The sequence below is a fragment of the Sceloporus occidentalis genome, unplaced genomic scaffold (assembly GCF_023333645.1).
Source record: "Sceloporus occidentalis isolate IW3139 unplaced genomic scaffold, rSceOcc1.0.p SCAF_70, whole genome shotgun sequence".
Taxonomy (NCBI): Eukaryota; Metazoa; Chordata; class Lepidosauria; order Squamata; family Phrynosomatidae; genus Sceloporus; species Sceloporus occidentalis.
In genome coordinates, this window is record NW_028317050.1 from 4,368,228 (window position 1) to 4,386,421 (window position 18,194).

An 18,194-nucleotide genomic window follows, 5' to 3' on the forward strand; every position below is an offset into this window, starting at 1 on the left:
AAAATGTGAAAATTTCACGTTTGGACTATAACGCGCATGGTCCCGTTTGTGCCCTGTAATGTCCAGAAAACCACAAAAAAAACTAGGCATGTGGGGTATTTCCGTAATCAGGAGAGGCGGCCGAACAATTTAGGATAGATTTCTCTGTTGTAACACATACCCTGTGCCAAAAATCCTAAGAATACTACAAAATACTAAGACGCGTTGTTGAAAAAAGCGCAGGAACTAATTTCTGTGGCCACCTTTGACAGTGATTGGTGGCCAAATACCTGCATGTAGAATGCCCAAATACCCCTGATAGGATAGCCTGGGTTGTCTGCTTTATAGAAATATATACCTTTGTGGGTGTTTTTGTTTTATTTGTTTAAAATTAGAGTTGCAGTCCCATCATACCTAATGTAAAAATTTTACGGCTTTGTATAAAGTAATGTACACCTTATAGTATGTTAGCTTTATATGCTGGAAAAGTATGAAAATTCTATATAAATTAGGTATTTATGAAATCAGGACACCTGAATTGATAAATTTGGATGGAATTTTCTATCACTTTACCTATCTCTATCTTTCCTTGAAAAAACAACATATAGTTTACATGGGTACACTATTCACAGGAAAAGTGAATAATCGCTGAACCGACATAGCGCAAAAATGGCAAAATTGCTCCGGGCTTTGAGGTACCAAAAACCCCTGGGATTGAAGGGGTCAAACTGTTGTGTATGTTCTCTCCACCATTCAAAACAAAGCCTGGTGCCAATAAATGTTGGAGAGGGTGATGCACAGGTCATAAAACCACAAAGCATAATCAATTGTTATAAAAACATTAAGGGGTGTAGATCTTTCAGATTGAAGTCTTCAGATTTACCTGGTGTTAACATACATCTTTGAAAAGAACACCTCAAATTGCAAGACAAAAATGTCCTACATCTTAATAGCGGGCATTTTGCACAATCCCTCACAGTGGTGCCAAACAAAAAGGCACCAAATAGGTTCAGAGTTTGCAATAAAAAAGTATTAGGAGAGTTTAGATGCCCCTGCCTTCCCTGCCTCTCTGCCAGGACTCTATTGATTGTTTTATGGAGCAATATTCCAGCATATTAGATGTTGCTTTAAGTTAATGTTCTCTTTTCAAAATTTGGGGGTGTTTTGGCACATAACCTGCACAACAATCCTAAACAACAAAAAGTTTGAAGACACACAAAAAAACTTGAGGGGTATCGCCATAATCTGGTGATGTCATGTGAACAAGCGTGGCTGGATTTTTCTGCCATAACCACCACGTGTGCAAAAATCCTAGCAACACAGACGCGTTGGTGCTAAAAGCACAGTAAATTTCTATAATATATTAAGAAGTAATCCCTACTGATGTTTGTGGTAAACAAAAAAGAACAAATCTCAGTGTAATGGAGTGCATTTGGTAAAACAAGAAATAAATCTCAGGTAATACATGTACCTCCCGGATTCCACGGATCAGACACAGATTTGGCATCTACAGAGGAAACTGCTGAGGTTCCTCCCCAAGGGTCATTGGAAACTGGGTTTGTCTGGATACCTGGTGCCCAGGGATCACTACTGGTAACACCTGCAGCAGGCAGTTCAACCCATGGGTCTGTCACTGCTGGTAATGGGGAAGTTGTAGCTGTGCTAGACCATGGATCTGTTGCAGGAGCCCCTGATGGCTCCCATGGGTCTGAAGCAGCAACCACAGAAGCAGGAGAGGTGAAAACATCAGCTAAATCCATTAGGGAAGACTGTAGAGGAAAATGGAAAAATGGGATTATTATTTTAAGAATTAAAAGAAAAACAATTATCACATTTTAACACAAAGGTAAATAGGAATTGGGTACAAATGTACACTGGAGAAATACTCCATTAATGCTGCCATTAATTCAGAAGCTGAAATAATTTCTGTTCACTATGGTTTTAATGAAGAATCCTTTTTCAGAACATCATCCATATGTACACATATACATACAAATATGCATTTTCTATAAAAAGGGAAAGTTTTAAAACATTTTATTACGTTTACTTAATAGGAAATCTCTAAATGGGGCTTTATCAACATTAATTATAATTATTACCTTGGAATAGATATAACACATTAGTACATGTGATATTTCAGGGCACAATATCGAAATAATGTTTAAGAAAGGTTATTTAACCCCTTCAGTCCCAGGGGTTTTTGGTACCCGAGTCCCAGAGCAATTTTGCCATTTTTCCGGTATGTCGGTTCAGCAATTATTCGCAGGAAACGGGCTATGTAGCTATTTAACTATATATTGCTTTGTCAAGGAGAGAAGGGGCTTTATTTTTATACCATAGTTAATTAGTTGAAAATTTAGGATGAGAAATGTTATAAAAACTAGCGAAAATTAGAAAAAAAACCCCACATATATATATATGCCGCACCGGTGCCGGGGAAGGTCTGCGCGATGGACGCAGACAACCCCCGCTGCTAGCCACACCTCCTTCCGGCTGCAGCGTAAGTTGTGACATCTACACGCTGCCCCGGCTGCACACCGGGGACTCAGAAGCACCGGCAAGTGGGTAAGTGGTTATAAGACGAGGGGTATTTTTCAGAGCATTTGCTCTGAAAAAAACCTCATCTTATAATCGAGCAAATACAGTATATGATTGTTAACCCCAATTACACTCCTATCATGCCCAGATTCTAGCTTGGACATGTTATTAATGCCAGTGGTGTCACGACATCACTTGGCTCACTTTGTTTTTTTATTATTATTATTTATTATTGTTAAAAAAAAAAATTACTAACACTTTTTTCTTCTTTTTTGTGTGGATTTGTGTTTCAACATGGTTTCTCACTCTCTTCCCTGCACCAATCACACTGACCTCCATGCAAGTCCCCATAGACTAACAGAGATTACAGTGTCTGATGTGTCTAGACAGACCCGACAGGGAATATCCTGTCCTCCGATGACCTTCCAGGTGACGTCAGCAGTGACGTGACCCGGAAGAGAAATAACAGTTTTCCGGCGCTCGTGCCAGCAGCTATTGCAGGCGATTGCTAGCTTCTGCTGAGGGATGTGTCCATAGGGTTTTCTTGAGATGCGTTTTATGGACGTACCGGTGCATCCACAGGGGACTGAAGGGGATTTTCAACCAAATCATATGCTGTTCTAGAGGCTTCTGCATGCTATTTTTATCTAGGCAAATGTGATGGCAACGGCATGCTCCACCTACCAACAGGCTTTCAAAATTAATCACTCACAGAAAAAGACCACAAAAAGCACAAAATCAGGAGTGAAGGTCTATCCTACCTGAACAAAATTTTTGTTGGTTTTGTATTAACAACTGTTACTTCTGCTTAAAAGGCATGTACCTTCACACAAATGCATAGTTTTGTTTCAAATACAACTGTGAACAAAATATTTGTTTATACTGATTTGGTTCGTGTAATGACCTGGAATCTGATTACCTCTTCCTGCGTAGAAGGTGCTTCTTTCTTACTTTCTTCAATGGCCATTTGGAGTCTCAGGTCATCTCCACGCCTGATCCTTTCCTCCTAATTTGAAAACAAGCGTATAAATAACTTTTCATGCAGAATTGGTACACTTTTTTCCCTTACCAGTATAATTGAAAAATTTGATGCATGCAGGTTTAAGTTATGAATTTAAGGTCATTCAATAATAGGCATGTTAAAATGGATATGGATTTCAGACATTTTGTGCATAAAGGATGGGTTGATTTATTATATTTGCTATTAAAGAGGAACATTCATCATCGCAGGTGTTACCAAAGCTAAATGCATTTATGTCTCTTCAACCACTAATTGTTTTGGAGACAACCGTTTCAAAAAGGAACATATCTAACATTCTGAAAGTTAATTCATTAGCAAGCTGTGTTAAAATGCTTTACACATTTCCTGTCCTAATGTTAACCATCCTTTTGCCCTTAAAATCCACTGCTCCCAAAGATCAGGCTTTGCTGGCTTCTGACTGACAGATTTAGCATAACGTTAAAAAAAAAGGTTGAGGTCTACAGTGTGGACATTATTGATGAGACTGGTATGGAAGAACTTGACTGGCCCCAACAGAGCCCTGACCTCAATCCCATCGAACACCTTTGGGATGAACAGGAATGGAGATTGGGAACCTGGCCTACTTCTCCCACATCATTGACTAACCTCACAACTGCACTACTGGATGAATGAGCAAGAACTCCAACGCAAACAAAATCTTGTGAAAAGACATCCCAGAAATTATAGCTGAAAAGGGGGGACCTACTACATATTTCTGTCTATTTAAAATGCAATGTCAAAAAAGTCACAATACTTTTGCATATTTATATATATATATATATAGTGATTATATACACTTGCTGGCAACTTTATTAGGTACACCTGTTCAATTGCTTGTTAACACAAATAGTTAATGAGTCAATCATTTATGCATGTAGACGTGGACAAAAAAACTTGCTGAAGTTCAAACCGAACATCAGAACGGGGAAGAAAGGGGATTTAAGTGACTTTGAACTTGGCATGGTTGTTTGTGCCAGACGGGCTGGTCTAAGTATGTCAGAAACTGCTGATCTACTGGAAATTTCACGCACGACCATCTCTAGGGTTTACAGAGAATGGTCCAAGAAAGAGAAAATATCCAGTGAGCGGCAGCTGTGTGGACAAAAATGCCTTGTTGAGGTCAAAGTCAGAGGAGAATGAGCAGACTGGTTTGAGATGATAGAAAGGCAACATTAACTCAAATAACCACTTGTTACAACCAAGGTATGCAGAATACCATCTCTGAATGCACAGCATGCTGAACACTGAAGCAGATAGCTGACAGGAGTGGTACCTTGTGTGGTCTTCTGCTGCTGTGGACTAAGAACAGGAAACTTAGGCTACAATTTGCACAGGCTCATCAAAATTGTACAATGGAAGACTGGAAGAACGTTGATGTGTCTGATATATCTCGATTCCTGCTGCAACATTCAGATGGCAGGGTCAGACTTTGGTGTAAACAACATGAAAGCATGGATCCATCCTGTCTTGTATCAACAGTTCAGGCTGCTGGTGGTGGTGTAATGGTGTAGGGGACATTTTCTTAGCACACTCTGGGCCCTTTAGAAACAATTGAGTATTGTTTAAATCTGACAGCCTACCCGAGTATTGTTGCTGACCATGTCCATCTCTTTATGACCACAGTTTACCCATCATCTGGTGGCTACTTCCTGCAGGATAATGCACCATGTCACAAAGCTCGCATCATGTCACAAAGCTCACACCATCTCAAACTGGTGTCCTGAATATTACAATGAGCTCACTGTACTCCAATGGCCTCCACAGTCACCAGATCTCAATCCGATAGAGCACCTTTGGGATGTGGTGAAACGGGAGATTCACATCATGTATGTGCAGCTGACAAATCTGCCGCAACTGTGTGATGCCAGCACCCTGTAGAAAGTATGCCACGAAGAATGAAGGCAGTTCTGAAGGCAAAAGGGGGTCCAACCCAGTACTAGCAAGGTGTAACTAATAAAGTGGCCAGGGAGTGTGTATTGTGATTAGGGCTGCAACTAACGATTATTTTAATAATCGATTAGTTGGCCGATTATTTTTTCGATTAATCGATTAATCGGATAAAAAAAAACAATATGCAAATTTTTTGTTTATTTAAAATTTAATGAACTGAATGTTAAAAAACAACTTAAAATTTACATTAACATTCTTATTTTGTTATGATGTAATAAAAAAACAATATGTTCAAAGTACAAAAACCCAAACACAATATTTATGAAACAAAATAACCCCAAACATTCTGAAAAGAGGTGGACTATTACTGTTCAAGAAACTTTGCCCCAGCCCTGGCACTTTGCACCCAGCACTTTGCACCCAGCACTCAGCACTTTGCCCCAGCCCTGGCACTGTGCACCCAGCACTTTGCACCCAGCCCTGGCACTTTGCACCCAGAACTTTGCACCCTGGCACTTTGCACCCAGCCCTGGCACTTTGCACCCAGCCCTGGCACTTTGCACCCAGCACTTTGCACTGTGCCCCTGCACCCAGTCTCCAACTCTGCCCTGCACCCAGCCCTGCCCCCACATTCTGCCCTGCCCCCACACTCACACCCTGCACCCACACTCACACCCTGCACCCACTCTGCCCTGCACCCAGTCTCCAACTCTGCCCTGCACCCCCACCCCCACTCTGCCCTGCACCCAGTCTCCTGCCCTGCCCCCACACTCACACCCAGCCCTGCATCCCCACCCCGCCCTGCACTCAGTCTCCTACCCTGGCCTGCCCCCCCACCCCCACTCTGCCCTGCATCCCCTGAAACCCCACCCCCACCCCCGCGAATCGCTCTGTGCGAATGGAGCCACTCGCACAGAGCGAACCGCTCTGTGCGAACGGAGCCACTCGCACAGAGCGAACCGCTCTGTGCGAACGGAGCCACTCGCACAGAGCTAACCGCTCTGTGCGAACGGAGCCACACGCAACTAAAAGAAGGCGGAGAGTGCAGCGGAAGCGGGGAACGCTCGCGGAGGTAAGTAAAAGGAGCCGAGTGCTCCAACAACGAATCGATCACTCGATTAATCGATAACAGAAATCGTCGACAACGATTTCCGTTATCGATTATTATCGATTTTATCGATTCGTTGTTTCAGCCCTAATTGTGATATAAATATAAATATATATAGGGATTTTTTGCAAATTATATTTCTGGTAACCTAGGGTAAATGATACCTAGACCAAATCCAGATCAGTTTTAATGTTTATAAACAGTAGTGGATATTATTCGGCTTATCTCCAAATTGGGTGTCTTTCCCACCTTCCAATAAATCAAAGTTTACCAGCAAAAGCAGTTTTGTAGAGAGAAACCACTCCTCAGTCAATCAGCTCTCCTACCTGGCATAACAATGGCTTCTACCTGCTGCATCAGGCTGATCCCCTTTAACACACTGCTTATTGATCAGCCACAGGTTAGCTCCAATTAGTCCACACTTGTGGAGCGCCTGTGTAGAATACAAGTTCTGGACTGGATAACAGCAATTAGTGCCGTTGGAGCACTGGCAGACCTTGCTGGAGGGTCCCTGGAGGGAGCATCTGGATGCTCCCTCCAGGGACCCTTACCATAGTTTGCAAATGACTAGCGGTTTAGTTTGTATGCAAATCCAACATCTTTCCTTGGGACGTTTTTAACTCCTTAATGACAGAACTGTTTAGCTATAATTTTCTTATTTTTCATATACTGTACCCATACATTATATTTTCTTCCAGGACAATAAGGGCTTTCTTTAGATACCATTATTTTGATAATATCTAATTTACTGTAATAGATTCTAATATTTTTCCTGAGTTTAGAAATACCCAATGTTTCATATTGCTATTTCGAAACCATGTTTTTCCCCTTCAAATCTGGTCATACTGCCCCCATGGCCTTTTTTGGAGACGGTCGGTTCAATCTACCCCCGTCGAACCATACATACATGTAGAAAACTAAATACCCTAGGATATTTCAAATACTAGCATTTTAACTCTTTCCATGCATTAATTCTGCAACCAGCCTTTGTCAAACCTGGTGGTAGTATTTTTTTGCACTACTTTTGCACACATTTTGTACTTTAAGTATGAATTTACAGCCTCGAGCATTTCACTCTTAAACACCCCAATATGTATTCAGCAACATCTCCCGAGTACAGTGATACCACCCATGCATGGGTTTGTTGGGTTATCTGGGAACTAAAAGACATTTAGGAGGTGTGCAATTTTTGGAGATTTAGACATCTGGTCAGTCTGTGCCCATGTCCTATTTAGGACATCTTTGAACCTGGCCAATTCGATTTACCTCAACAAATACATTTTTAAAAACTAGACACTTTATTAGTATTTCAAGTGCCAGTATTTTGACATTTTCCATGCAAAGATTTCTTTGAAGATATAGTGCTTATAACCACTCTTCAGGGGGCGCACTTGGTGGGTTTTCGGTGATGCCGAACGCCTTATCGAAGCAGTTCAATAAAACCGCCATAGAGCACTTTCTACACTTGTTTAAACTCATGACATTAACTCAAATGTTGTCAACGTGATATGCATACATATATACATATCTATATTTATCGTATATCATATTTGCTTGATTATAAGATGATACAAGACTAAGATCCAGATCCCCCGCAGCGCTGCAGGGGACCCAGATCCTCCTCTCTGGCAGCCTCTGCCAGCACTTCCTCTGGGGGCCTCTATGATGGAGTGACGGCAGAACATGACCTTCCGGTGCTCCACCATAGAAGCCCCGGAGGAAGTGCCGGCAGCAGCGGAGGTTGTCCACGGGCATCCCGCAGCCGGTGAACATTTGCGGGATGCGCACAGACAACCTCCGCTGCTGCCGGCTCTTCTATGGTGGAGCACTGGGCCACAAGTAAAGGGATGCACTGGTAAGTTGGGGGGAGGGGATGTTTCAACAGTTTTCTGGAGGCATATAGTGGCATATAGGGGGTTAAAAGGCATATCAGGGAGGGAGAACGGCATAAAGGGGGTATAAGGCATATCTGGGAGATGGCAAATAGGGGGTTAAAAGGCATATCAGGGAGGCAGAGTGGCAAATAGGGGTGTATAAGGCATATCTGGGAGGTGACATGTGGGTGTTTAAGGCATATCTGGGAGTCAGAGTGGCAAATAGGGGGTTCAAATGCATGTCAGGGAGGCAGAGTAGCATATATGGGTGTATAAGGCATACCTGGGGGGCCAGAGTGTCATATTAGGGAGGCAGAGTGCCTGTCTGAAAGCGAAGGCAACTTCCGCTGTAGCCGGAAGGAGTGCAGTTGGCAACAGGGGTTGTCTGCGTCCATCGTACACAACCCCCACTGCTAACGGCACCTCCTTCCGGATGCAGCGGAAGTTGTCTACGAGAATCGCGTAAACGTCCACCTGCTACCCCAACTACACACCAGAGAGTCTGAAGCACCGGTAAGTTGGGGGGGGGGGTTAAATAGGGGCATAAGGCATTTCTGTAGGCAGAGTGCTCTATGATATGCCTTTTCAGATTTTGAGGGGTCATCTTATAATCAAGCAAATTTATATATATATCTATATATATCTATATATATAGTATTTGTAAGAATTCACATAACCTGTTAACCATAAGTAGGGGTTTAACAAATAATGCTGACAAAGCTATAATCTACCAGGCACTTGCAGACTAAATTATCTTGTCTGCCAAAAACTGTTAAATGCACAGAGGGAAGTGAAGGATAAAATCTACAGCATACAGCATTAGTATATTTGGTTATCCACTCCAAATAAGGTTGTAAGAAAAAATAAATGAAATGTTAAAGCACCAAAAACATTCCATATAAAAACACCATTTAACGCTACAATAAGAAACATCCATATGTAACCCAAAAGCACGAGGTACAAGACGTTAGAGATTACTCAAAGAAATGTGCAACATCAAGTCCCTTATTTATACCTTCAGGGTGGTATTTTAAAAGGTCTAGGTCGATAATAACCGATAATGAAAATCGTTGCCAAAGAATTTCATTATAGATTAGTTGAATCGATTTTTATCGACAAATGCTCTGAAAAATACCCCTCATTATATAATCCGTTTCAGTGACTCACAGCAGCAGCTCCTACTTACCAGTCCCTCCCTGTAATCACTGACAACTGGTCCCGCCCCTTCCTTCTCCAGAACCACATGGCTGTGACACTCATCTAAGTATAAAACTAATATTTGGGCTGCTGAAAGTTAGGGGAGGTGGGGGTTAATTTAGGGGCAGTTATGGTTAATGGAGTGTTAAGGGTTAATTTGGGGTAGTTGTGGTTAATGGGGTGTTTAGGATTAATTTAGGGGATGCTGTGGTTGATGGGGTCTTTAGTGTTAATTTAGGGGCAGTTGTAGTTGATAGGGTGTTTGGGGTTAATTTAGGGGTAGTTATGGTTAATGGGGTGTTTAGGGTTAATTTAATTAATTTAATAAAGTTAACTTAAGGTGCAGTTAGAGGTAAAGGGGGGGCAAACTAAGGGGAATCTAAATCCTGGGGGCTGTGAAGATTTTTTTTTTAATTTTTTTTTTTAAGTATGGTGTCAGTGTGATGCAAACGACTGACTCTATGAGGGGACTATGAGATATCTGGGGGTATAAGGCATATCTGGGGAGGACGGAGTGACATATCTGGGGGTATAAGGCATATAGGGTATATAAGGCATATGTGGGGAGGGCAGTGTGGCATGTTTGGGGAGGATGGAGTGGTGTATCAGGGTGTATAAGGCATATCTGGGGGTAGAGTGGAGTGGCATATGTGGGAAGGGCAGCGTGGCATATCGGGCAGCGCGGCGTGGCATATGTGGGAAGGGCAGCGCGGAGTGGCATATGTGGGAAGGGCAGCGCGGAGTGGCATATGTGGGAAGGGCAGCGCGGAGTGGCATATGTGGGAAGGGCAGCGCGGCATGTCTGGGAGGCAGCGCGGCATGCTCAAATGTGCATAAATTGGGGGGGCTGGTTGGGAAATAAAGACAAGAAATGCATTTTATCAAAGTTTTTTTATTCTGCTGTTTGTATTTAACATTATTTGTTTATTAAATTATTTTAAATAAATGAAAAATGTACATTCATTTTTTTTAACCGATTAATTGAAAAAATAATCGACCAACTAATCAATTATGAAAATAATAATTAGTTGCAGCCCTAAAAAGGTCACTAACCCAGAAAACAACTGACAAAGCCTGATGGTCTACAGTATTTCAATTTTTTTCCCCAAGAGAGAATATACAGTTAACCTACCAACCTCAGGTATCAATACTATGAAAATACCAGCATCGAAAAAATTTCCACACGTAAGGGAGTTCTTGATATGCTCAGGCTTTAATGCCTAGACAAAGTTATTAGTGTTCTCTCCATTAATGGTTCACCAAAATGCACCAAAAAATATTCCAACGGTGTAACAAACAAGAGACGTACCCATGTTTAAAATATCAATGGTGGGCACAACAGCTAAAATGGAGGACAATAAAATTATTTTGCGGGACCTGCACCAACTTGAAACAAACATCTCAAATTGTACCCAAATTGTAGAGGAACTGTGTGAAGATGTCCTCAATCTGGAAAAAAAAGTGTTCTTCAAAACTGAATAAAAGCAACTTTGGATGCTGATTAACTAAATCCTTTGAAGTCACTGGAGGTAGTACCATATATAAACCATGTAATATAATGTACTGTAAACCATTGGCTGCTTGAAGTTTTCAATTAGTCGCAGAAGAGTGCCCTCCCTGGAAGTCAATGGGAAAACTTTACACCTGCCATGTAGGGGTTTGGTTAGACCCCAGTGAGCATTCATCTGGGGGATTGCAAACGCATATGCAAAAGGGATTACGCAGCTTTCAAAAGTATTAAAGCTTGTATGATGGCAGAAGAGTATCTAATTTCCTCACAGGACATAATGCTCTAAACTAATTCAGAGAATTGTGCCCTATTAGACCAAACCACCACATGACTGATCACTTCTACACCATTAACAGTCCAATCAATCACAATGTACAAAACAAAGGTAAGAATTTTGTAAATTTTCTAGATTTTAAGCCCTTCGTGACAATGGCTTTTTTGTACTCTTTGTGAACACATACATCAATAACACGGCCGCCATCTTGGATTCACCCATAGCTCCTGTCAAAGCTATTGCAGTATACAGATATCTTGCTACCGTTAGCAGACAGGAGAGTCTAGAATATTAGAAAATGACACCTAAGACGGACACTATTTATAAACCCTGCCAAAAGTATTCAAGAGAAGACAAAAGCGCAACTTATTACATGGCACAAGCTTGGAAGTGATTAACTATTCTACCACATCCAACCTACAGTAATATGTGCAACAATCTCTGATTCTTCTACTGTATGGAAGTGGAATATGGGGTTCTGTCAAGTACATAATTATTCCATCTACAATATTGTAAGTATATTCTTCAAATGCACAGAACCACTTTGAAAGTATGCCAGACATGACTTGGCCTAGCTGGGTATTACAAAAAAAACAAAAACTAAAACACAGACATAAAAAGCATTAACCCTGGATTCTTGCCATAGAGAAATGGACAAACACATTTTGCTATTAAGAAATGTTGTCCTCCCAGTATAAAAGGAAAGTACATACACAAAGCAGCTCATGAATGGGGGGAAAAATAGGTACCAGACAAAAAAAAAATTTAAAAAAAAAATGAGACAATGTCTTCACTTAGTGGTCTCACTATGCAGAGAGAGCACTCACGCCGCAGTGTTATACTATAGGAAATTACTTTATTAAGTATTATTTCCATGTCTACATCTTTGGATGCGTATGCATGTTGGACTGATATGGACCATAGTCTGATAACATGAGTGGGTTGTACGTGTAAGAATAGGTTTGCAGAAATTTGCAGAGATTATTTATTATTAGATTCAGAGAATACATTTATGCCTATTCTCATGAATGTTTAAATTCCCCCAATGTAGCCTTTGACAGGAGGCTATTCAATTTATCTACCACACTATCTGTAAGTAAACCTCTAGGGCTGCAACAACTAATCGATTAAATCGATAATGAAAATTGTTGCCAACGAATTTCATTATCGATTAGTTGAATTGATTTTTATCGATTATAAAATGAGGGTTTTGCTCTGAAAAACACCCCTTGTTTTATAATCCGTTGTGACTCACAGCAGCAGTTCCTATTTACCAGTCCCTCCCTGCAATCACTGCCGGAGAAAGAAAGGGGCGGGGCCAATCGGCAGTGACTGCAGGGAGGGACAGGGAAGAAGAAAGGAGCGGGCCCAAATGGCCACGGCCATTTCCTATGGCGTCCACATGGCTGTGACACTCATCTAACCGAGTATAAAATTAATATTTGGGCTGCTGAAAGTTAGGGGAGGTGGGGGTTAATTTAGGGTCAGTTGTGGTGTTTAGGGTTAAATTTAGGGGCAGTTATGGTTAATGGGTTAATTTAGGGGCAGTTATGGTTAATGGGGTCTTCCCTTCAGAATTTATTTAATGCTGATGACTGAGGGTTAATTTAATTAATTTAATAAGTTAGAGGTAAAGGCGTAGGGGGCAAACTAAGGGGAATCTAAATCCTGGGGGCAGTGAAGATTATTAATTTATTTATAAAAGTATTGTGTCTGAACGAGTCTGCAAATCTGAGCGCACTATGGCATATCAGGGGGGTATACGGCATACCTGGGGAGGACGGAGTGACATATCAGGGGGTATACAAGGCATTTAGGGTATATAAGGCATATGTGGCATGTTGGGGAGGCCAGTGTGGCAAGTCTGGGATCAAATGTGCATAACTGGGGGGCAGGTTGGGAAATAAAAACAAGAAATTCATTTATCAAATTTTTTTTTATTCTGCCATTTGTTTTTAAGATCCTACGTTACTTTATTAAATTATTTTAAATAAATGAAAAATTTACATTTTTTTATCCGATTAATCAAAAAAATAACCGGCCAACTAATCGATTATGAAAATAATCATTAGTTGCAGTCTTATAAACCTCTTTACATTACATCTAAAAATCGCTTATCCTCTGGTTCTAGACTGTTTAGCCTCTTGTTCTAAACATTTTGTCATAAGAAAACTTCCCTCCTGTACTTTGTTAAATTATAGGTATTTAAGTGTTTCTTTCACATCTACCCTCTCCTTTGCTTCAAACTATACATATTGATATCCTTTAGTCTTTGTATTTTTACACTGCAAACCATTTATCATTTAACAAGCTTTTCTCCAAACTTTCAAATGTGTCAATACTCTTCTAAAGATCGGGTATCTAGAACTGCACACAATACTCCAGGTGAGATCTGTAAAGTGGCAGAACCACCTCTTGCTTTTTGTTACTTTTAGGTACACAACCCAACATATCATGCTTGCTTTTTCAGGCTCTATAATGCTCTGCATGCTTACCTTTAAGTATTTAAAAATATTAACCACCACGTCACTCTCTTCTGTTGTCACAGGGTAGAACAAGGCCCCCATTGCCTTGGCATTATTGTCCCAAACGCATGATTTTTACATTTATCAACATTTAACAGCAGCTGCCACACTTTCAAACATTCTTCCAATTTACATAAATCACTTGCTATTTGGCAATGTCCACCCTATAGCATAACTTGTCATTAAGGCCTTTTTTAATACTGCTTATATTGAAGAGTATGGGTATCAATACTGACACCTCACGTACTCCACAAGAAACAAATCGTTTCGCTGAATATAGATCACTAACTTTCCGTTTCCTATCACTCACCCATTGTCTTATCCATTAAGCTATTTAAACATCCAAAACCAAACATTTAATTAATGTATAAGTCTTCTTTGAGAGTCAGTGTCATCCGCATTGGAATCCAGATAGGCTACGTCTACTGTTCCCCCCTGGTCTACTACTTTAAAGGAAAAAGGAGTGCTAAAATCTAGGTAAATCTGTACATGATCTTTACAGCTTGGCCACTATTGTGGCAGATAGAACAGCCATAAAATGTAGTAAATGTGGAAAGGATTTAAACTGCATTGGCAATGTTAAAAAATGTAAAATTTGTAACCTATAGGATTAGGTAAAACCAGAATTGTTCCCTTTGCTGCTCTCAGTCCAAGCAAATTATCAGTACACAGAAGCAATAAGAAATTACCGTATTGTCTCGATTATAAGACAAACCCCCAAAATTTGATTAATGTAGAAAAAAAAAAGAAAAACCCCGAATATAAGGACTACCTTTTAATAAAAACTTTGATTGAGAAAAATGCATTTTTTGTTTTTATTTCCTTTTATTTGCCCCCAGTTATGTACATCTGTCCCCCAGATATGCCGTATACCCCTATATGCCACTGCCTCCCAGATATGCCTTTTAACCCCCCTATATGCCACTCTGCCTCCCTGATATTCCTTTTAACCCCCTAAATGCCACGCTGCCTCCCTGATATTCCTTTTAACCCCCTAAATTCCACGCTGCCTCCCTGATATTCCTTTTAACCCCCTATATGCCACTCGGCCTCCCTGATATTCCTTTTAACCCCCTATATGCCACTCGGCCTCCCTGATATTCCTTTTAACCCCCTATATGGCACCCTGCCTCCAGAAAGCCCTTATAACCCCCCCATATGCCACTCTTACCCTCCCCCCGACTTACCAGTGCATCGACTTCTCCCTGTGCTTCAGATTTCTTGGTGTCGAGTGGGGAAGCTGGTGGAGGTCTGCGCGATGCATGGGGACAACCTCCGTTTCTGCTGCTGTCACTTCCGCCGGAGCTTCTATGAATGAGCAGCGGAAGTTCACGTGATGTCGGCGCTCCGTCAGAAGCCTCAGAGGAAGTGCCGGCAGCAGCGGAGGTTGGCTGGAGGGAGCTGGATCTTAGTCTTGCAGTAAGACCTCTATTTGAGGTATGATTAGAAGACAACCTTGAATATAAGACAATGATTACTTTTCAGAGCATTTGCTCTGAAAAAACCTTGTCTTATAATTGAGCAAATACGGTGGTTAAGAAAACAACCTTTATCCTCTATTTTGCACAAGAAAGCAGCCTTTACAATCAGTTCCATGCCCACAGTGTCTAATAGTCTGTTATATGTATTCTTGTACCAAACCTTGTCATGTTTCTCTTTGCTCAAGCTAAGCGCAAGCTGAAGCTGCAGTTCCTCTTCGACCACAACAGGGGGCTGGGAAAGAAAAACAAAACAAAATAAAAGCACAAAACACCAACCTGGTTGGAGAAGTAGGAGAGAAAGAAGAAAGCAGGGGAGGGGAGATAGATTAAAGCAGAAGAATCATAAATATACCACAGGTATACCACAGCTTCAACTCTTGATAACTATGACAAAAACATGACAAGAGCTTTAAATGATAAAATTCTATAACAGTGTTTTACTGTAATCCAGTTTTTCTTTTATAATGAAATATGTAACATTAATTTAAGTTAGTCCTTTTGAGTCTGTGTCCATGTTTTCTTAGTTCTCTAATGCTACAAAGCTTTTTACAGGTAGGCTTAGTTATTAACCATATCAATCTTGGACTCCTCTAAAGCACCTAATGAGAGAGGCATGAATAGAAGCAATAGTAATAGAAGCAAGGATTCATCATTGTAACCGAGAATACTTTTGGGGTCACTGATAAACCCTCTGCACCTGGTTAAACATGACTTCTGAGGTTGACAATTTGGGTTTGACTCTTTTGCTTATGTTGGCCCAAAACATTATCCCCTTCAAATTAAGATTCCACATTCTCCTGGACCAATAAAGATATATATATGAAAAATTCTTATAAAGCAACGATTGCTTTCTTCACACAGCCGTTACTAGGGAAAGCAATAGAGCCCTGCTTACTTATCACGATCAGTAAGATAAAAAAAAATGTTTATATAAAAAAATTAAATTTAAAAACAGTTAAACAATAAAAATGTAATACAATGTATAAATAATTAAGACTCCAGTGTCAGCATGGCATAACAAAGGGAACCATCTAGTTCCAAGAAAATGTGATATTTACCCTGTGTACCCTTTGTTAAAAACAAACACAAAAAACCCCTTTCCTGTCCTCCAAAGTACAAAAATGTAAAAAAAAATGGTATAACATGTAAGGGAGCATTTTACACCCTTTTAAAAGAGTAACATCCCACAACTTGCAATTTCTGGAGAAATATTAGAATCTGTTTTTGCATTAGCTTTTGTTGATGAGTAAAAGATGATGAGTCAGAAAATGTGCTTGTTTCAATTGTTCATTTTTTTAAAATACATTATATGATCAAAATAATGATATCTAAAGAAAGTTTTTTGTTGTGGGAAAAATATATACCGTATTTGCTCGATTATAAGACGACCCCCCAAAATCTGAATATTAACTTCAGCCTGAATATAAGACGACCCTAAAGGAAAAAAAGTTTTACCAGTAAATGTTAATTCATGTGAACTATTTTTTTAAATAAAAGCTATGATTGAGAAAAATATTTTTTTTTTGTTTTTATTTCCTTGTATTTTCCAACCTGTCGCCCAGTTACGCACATCTACCCCCAGGATTGCCACACCAATATGGCACTGTGGCCCATGATATGCCTTTTAACCCTCTATATGCCACTGTGCCCCATGGTATGCCTTTTGACCCCCTATGTGCCACTCTGCCTCCAGAAATGCCTTATACCCCTATATCCCATTCTGGCATTTAGGGGTTTAAAATGCATATTATGGGGCAGAGTGGCATATAGGGAGGTATAAGGCATTCCAGGAGGCAGAGTGGCATTAAGGGAGTTAAAAGGCATTGTATAGAGCACTCTGCCTCCAGAAATGCTCTATTAAATGCCCCCTTAACGCCACTCTGCCTCCTGAAATGCCTTATACCCCCCTATATGCCACTCTGCCCCATAATATGCCTTTTAACCCCCTAAGTGCCAGAGTGGCATATAGGGGTATAAGGCATTCCAGAAATGCCCTATGCCCCCATTTAACACACACACGCACGCACACACACAGTTACTGGTGCTTCCAATTTCCTGCTGTATTGCTGGGGCAGCGGGTTGACGTCTCCTTCCGCTGCAGCCGGAAGGAGGTGGAGTTGGCAGGGGGGGTTGTCTGCGTCCGTCGCGGATACCTTCCCCAGTTGTCAGAGATCAGAGTTCCCCGCACCGGTGCGGGGAACTCTGATCTCTGACAGTCGGGGAAGGTATCCGTGACGGACTCAGACAACCCCCGCTGCTAGCCACACCTCCTTCCAGCTGCAGCGGACGTTGTCTACGCGGATCGCGTAGACGTCAACCCGCTGCCCCGGCAATACAGCAGGAAGCACCGGTAAGTGTGTGTGTGTGTGGGGGGGGGACAGGGGGATCCAGGTTCCCTGCAGTGGTGCGGGGGATCTGGATCTTAGTCTCATAATCAGACCTCTATTTGAGGTCTGATTAGAAGACGACCCCGATTAGAAGACGAGGGGTATTTTTCAGAGCATTTGCTCTGAAAAAAACCTCGTCTTATAATCGAGCAACTACGGTACATTTTGTGGGTACAGTAAATGGGAAAGAAGAAAATTACAGATAAACATACACCGGAAATTTCAGGAAGCGTGAAAAACCTTCAAACAGTCTGATGGTTAAAGGTTTGAAAAAGTGTTGAATGCAAGGGATAATCTGGTCATTAAAATAGAATAATGAACTAAAGTAACATGGCACAAAAACTCCAGATAAAAAAAAAAAAAAAAAAAAAAAGTGTTTTTGTTCTCTAACATTAGATAGAAGCTAACAC

At 40.9% G+C, this 18,194-nt stretch overlaps 1 protein-coding gene across 1 annotated transcript in view; it reads right to left on the bottom strand.

Annotated features, from left to right (window-relative positions):
- The window catches only part of LOC149286353 (epsin-1-like), a 114,894-nt gene that overhangs the window by 35,505 nt on the left and 61,195 nt on the right, over positions 1-18,194 (bottom strand). Inside the window, exons 4-6 of the mRNA XM_089494216.1 lie at positions 15,558-15,629; positions 3,422-3,523; positions 1,445-1,748 (exon numbers count right to left, since the gene is read on the bottom strand). Of these exons, the coding sequence (XP_089350342.1) occupies positions 1,445-1,748; positions 3,422-3,523; positions 15,558-15,629 (478 nt within the window). The remainder of the gene's footprint in view (positions 1-1,444; positions 1,749-3,421; positions 3,524-15,557; positions 15,630-18,194) is intronic.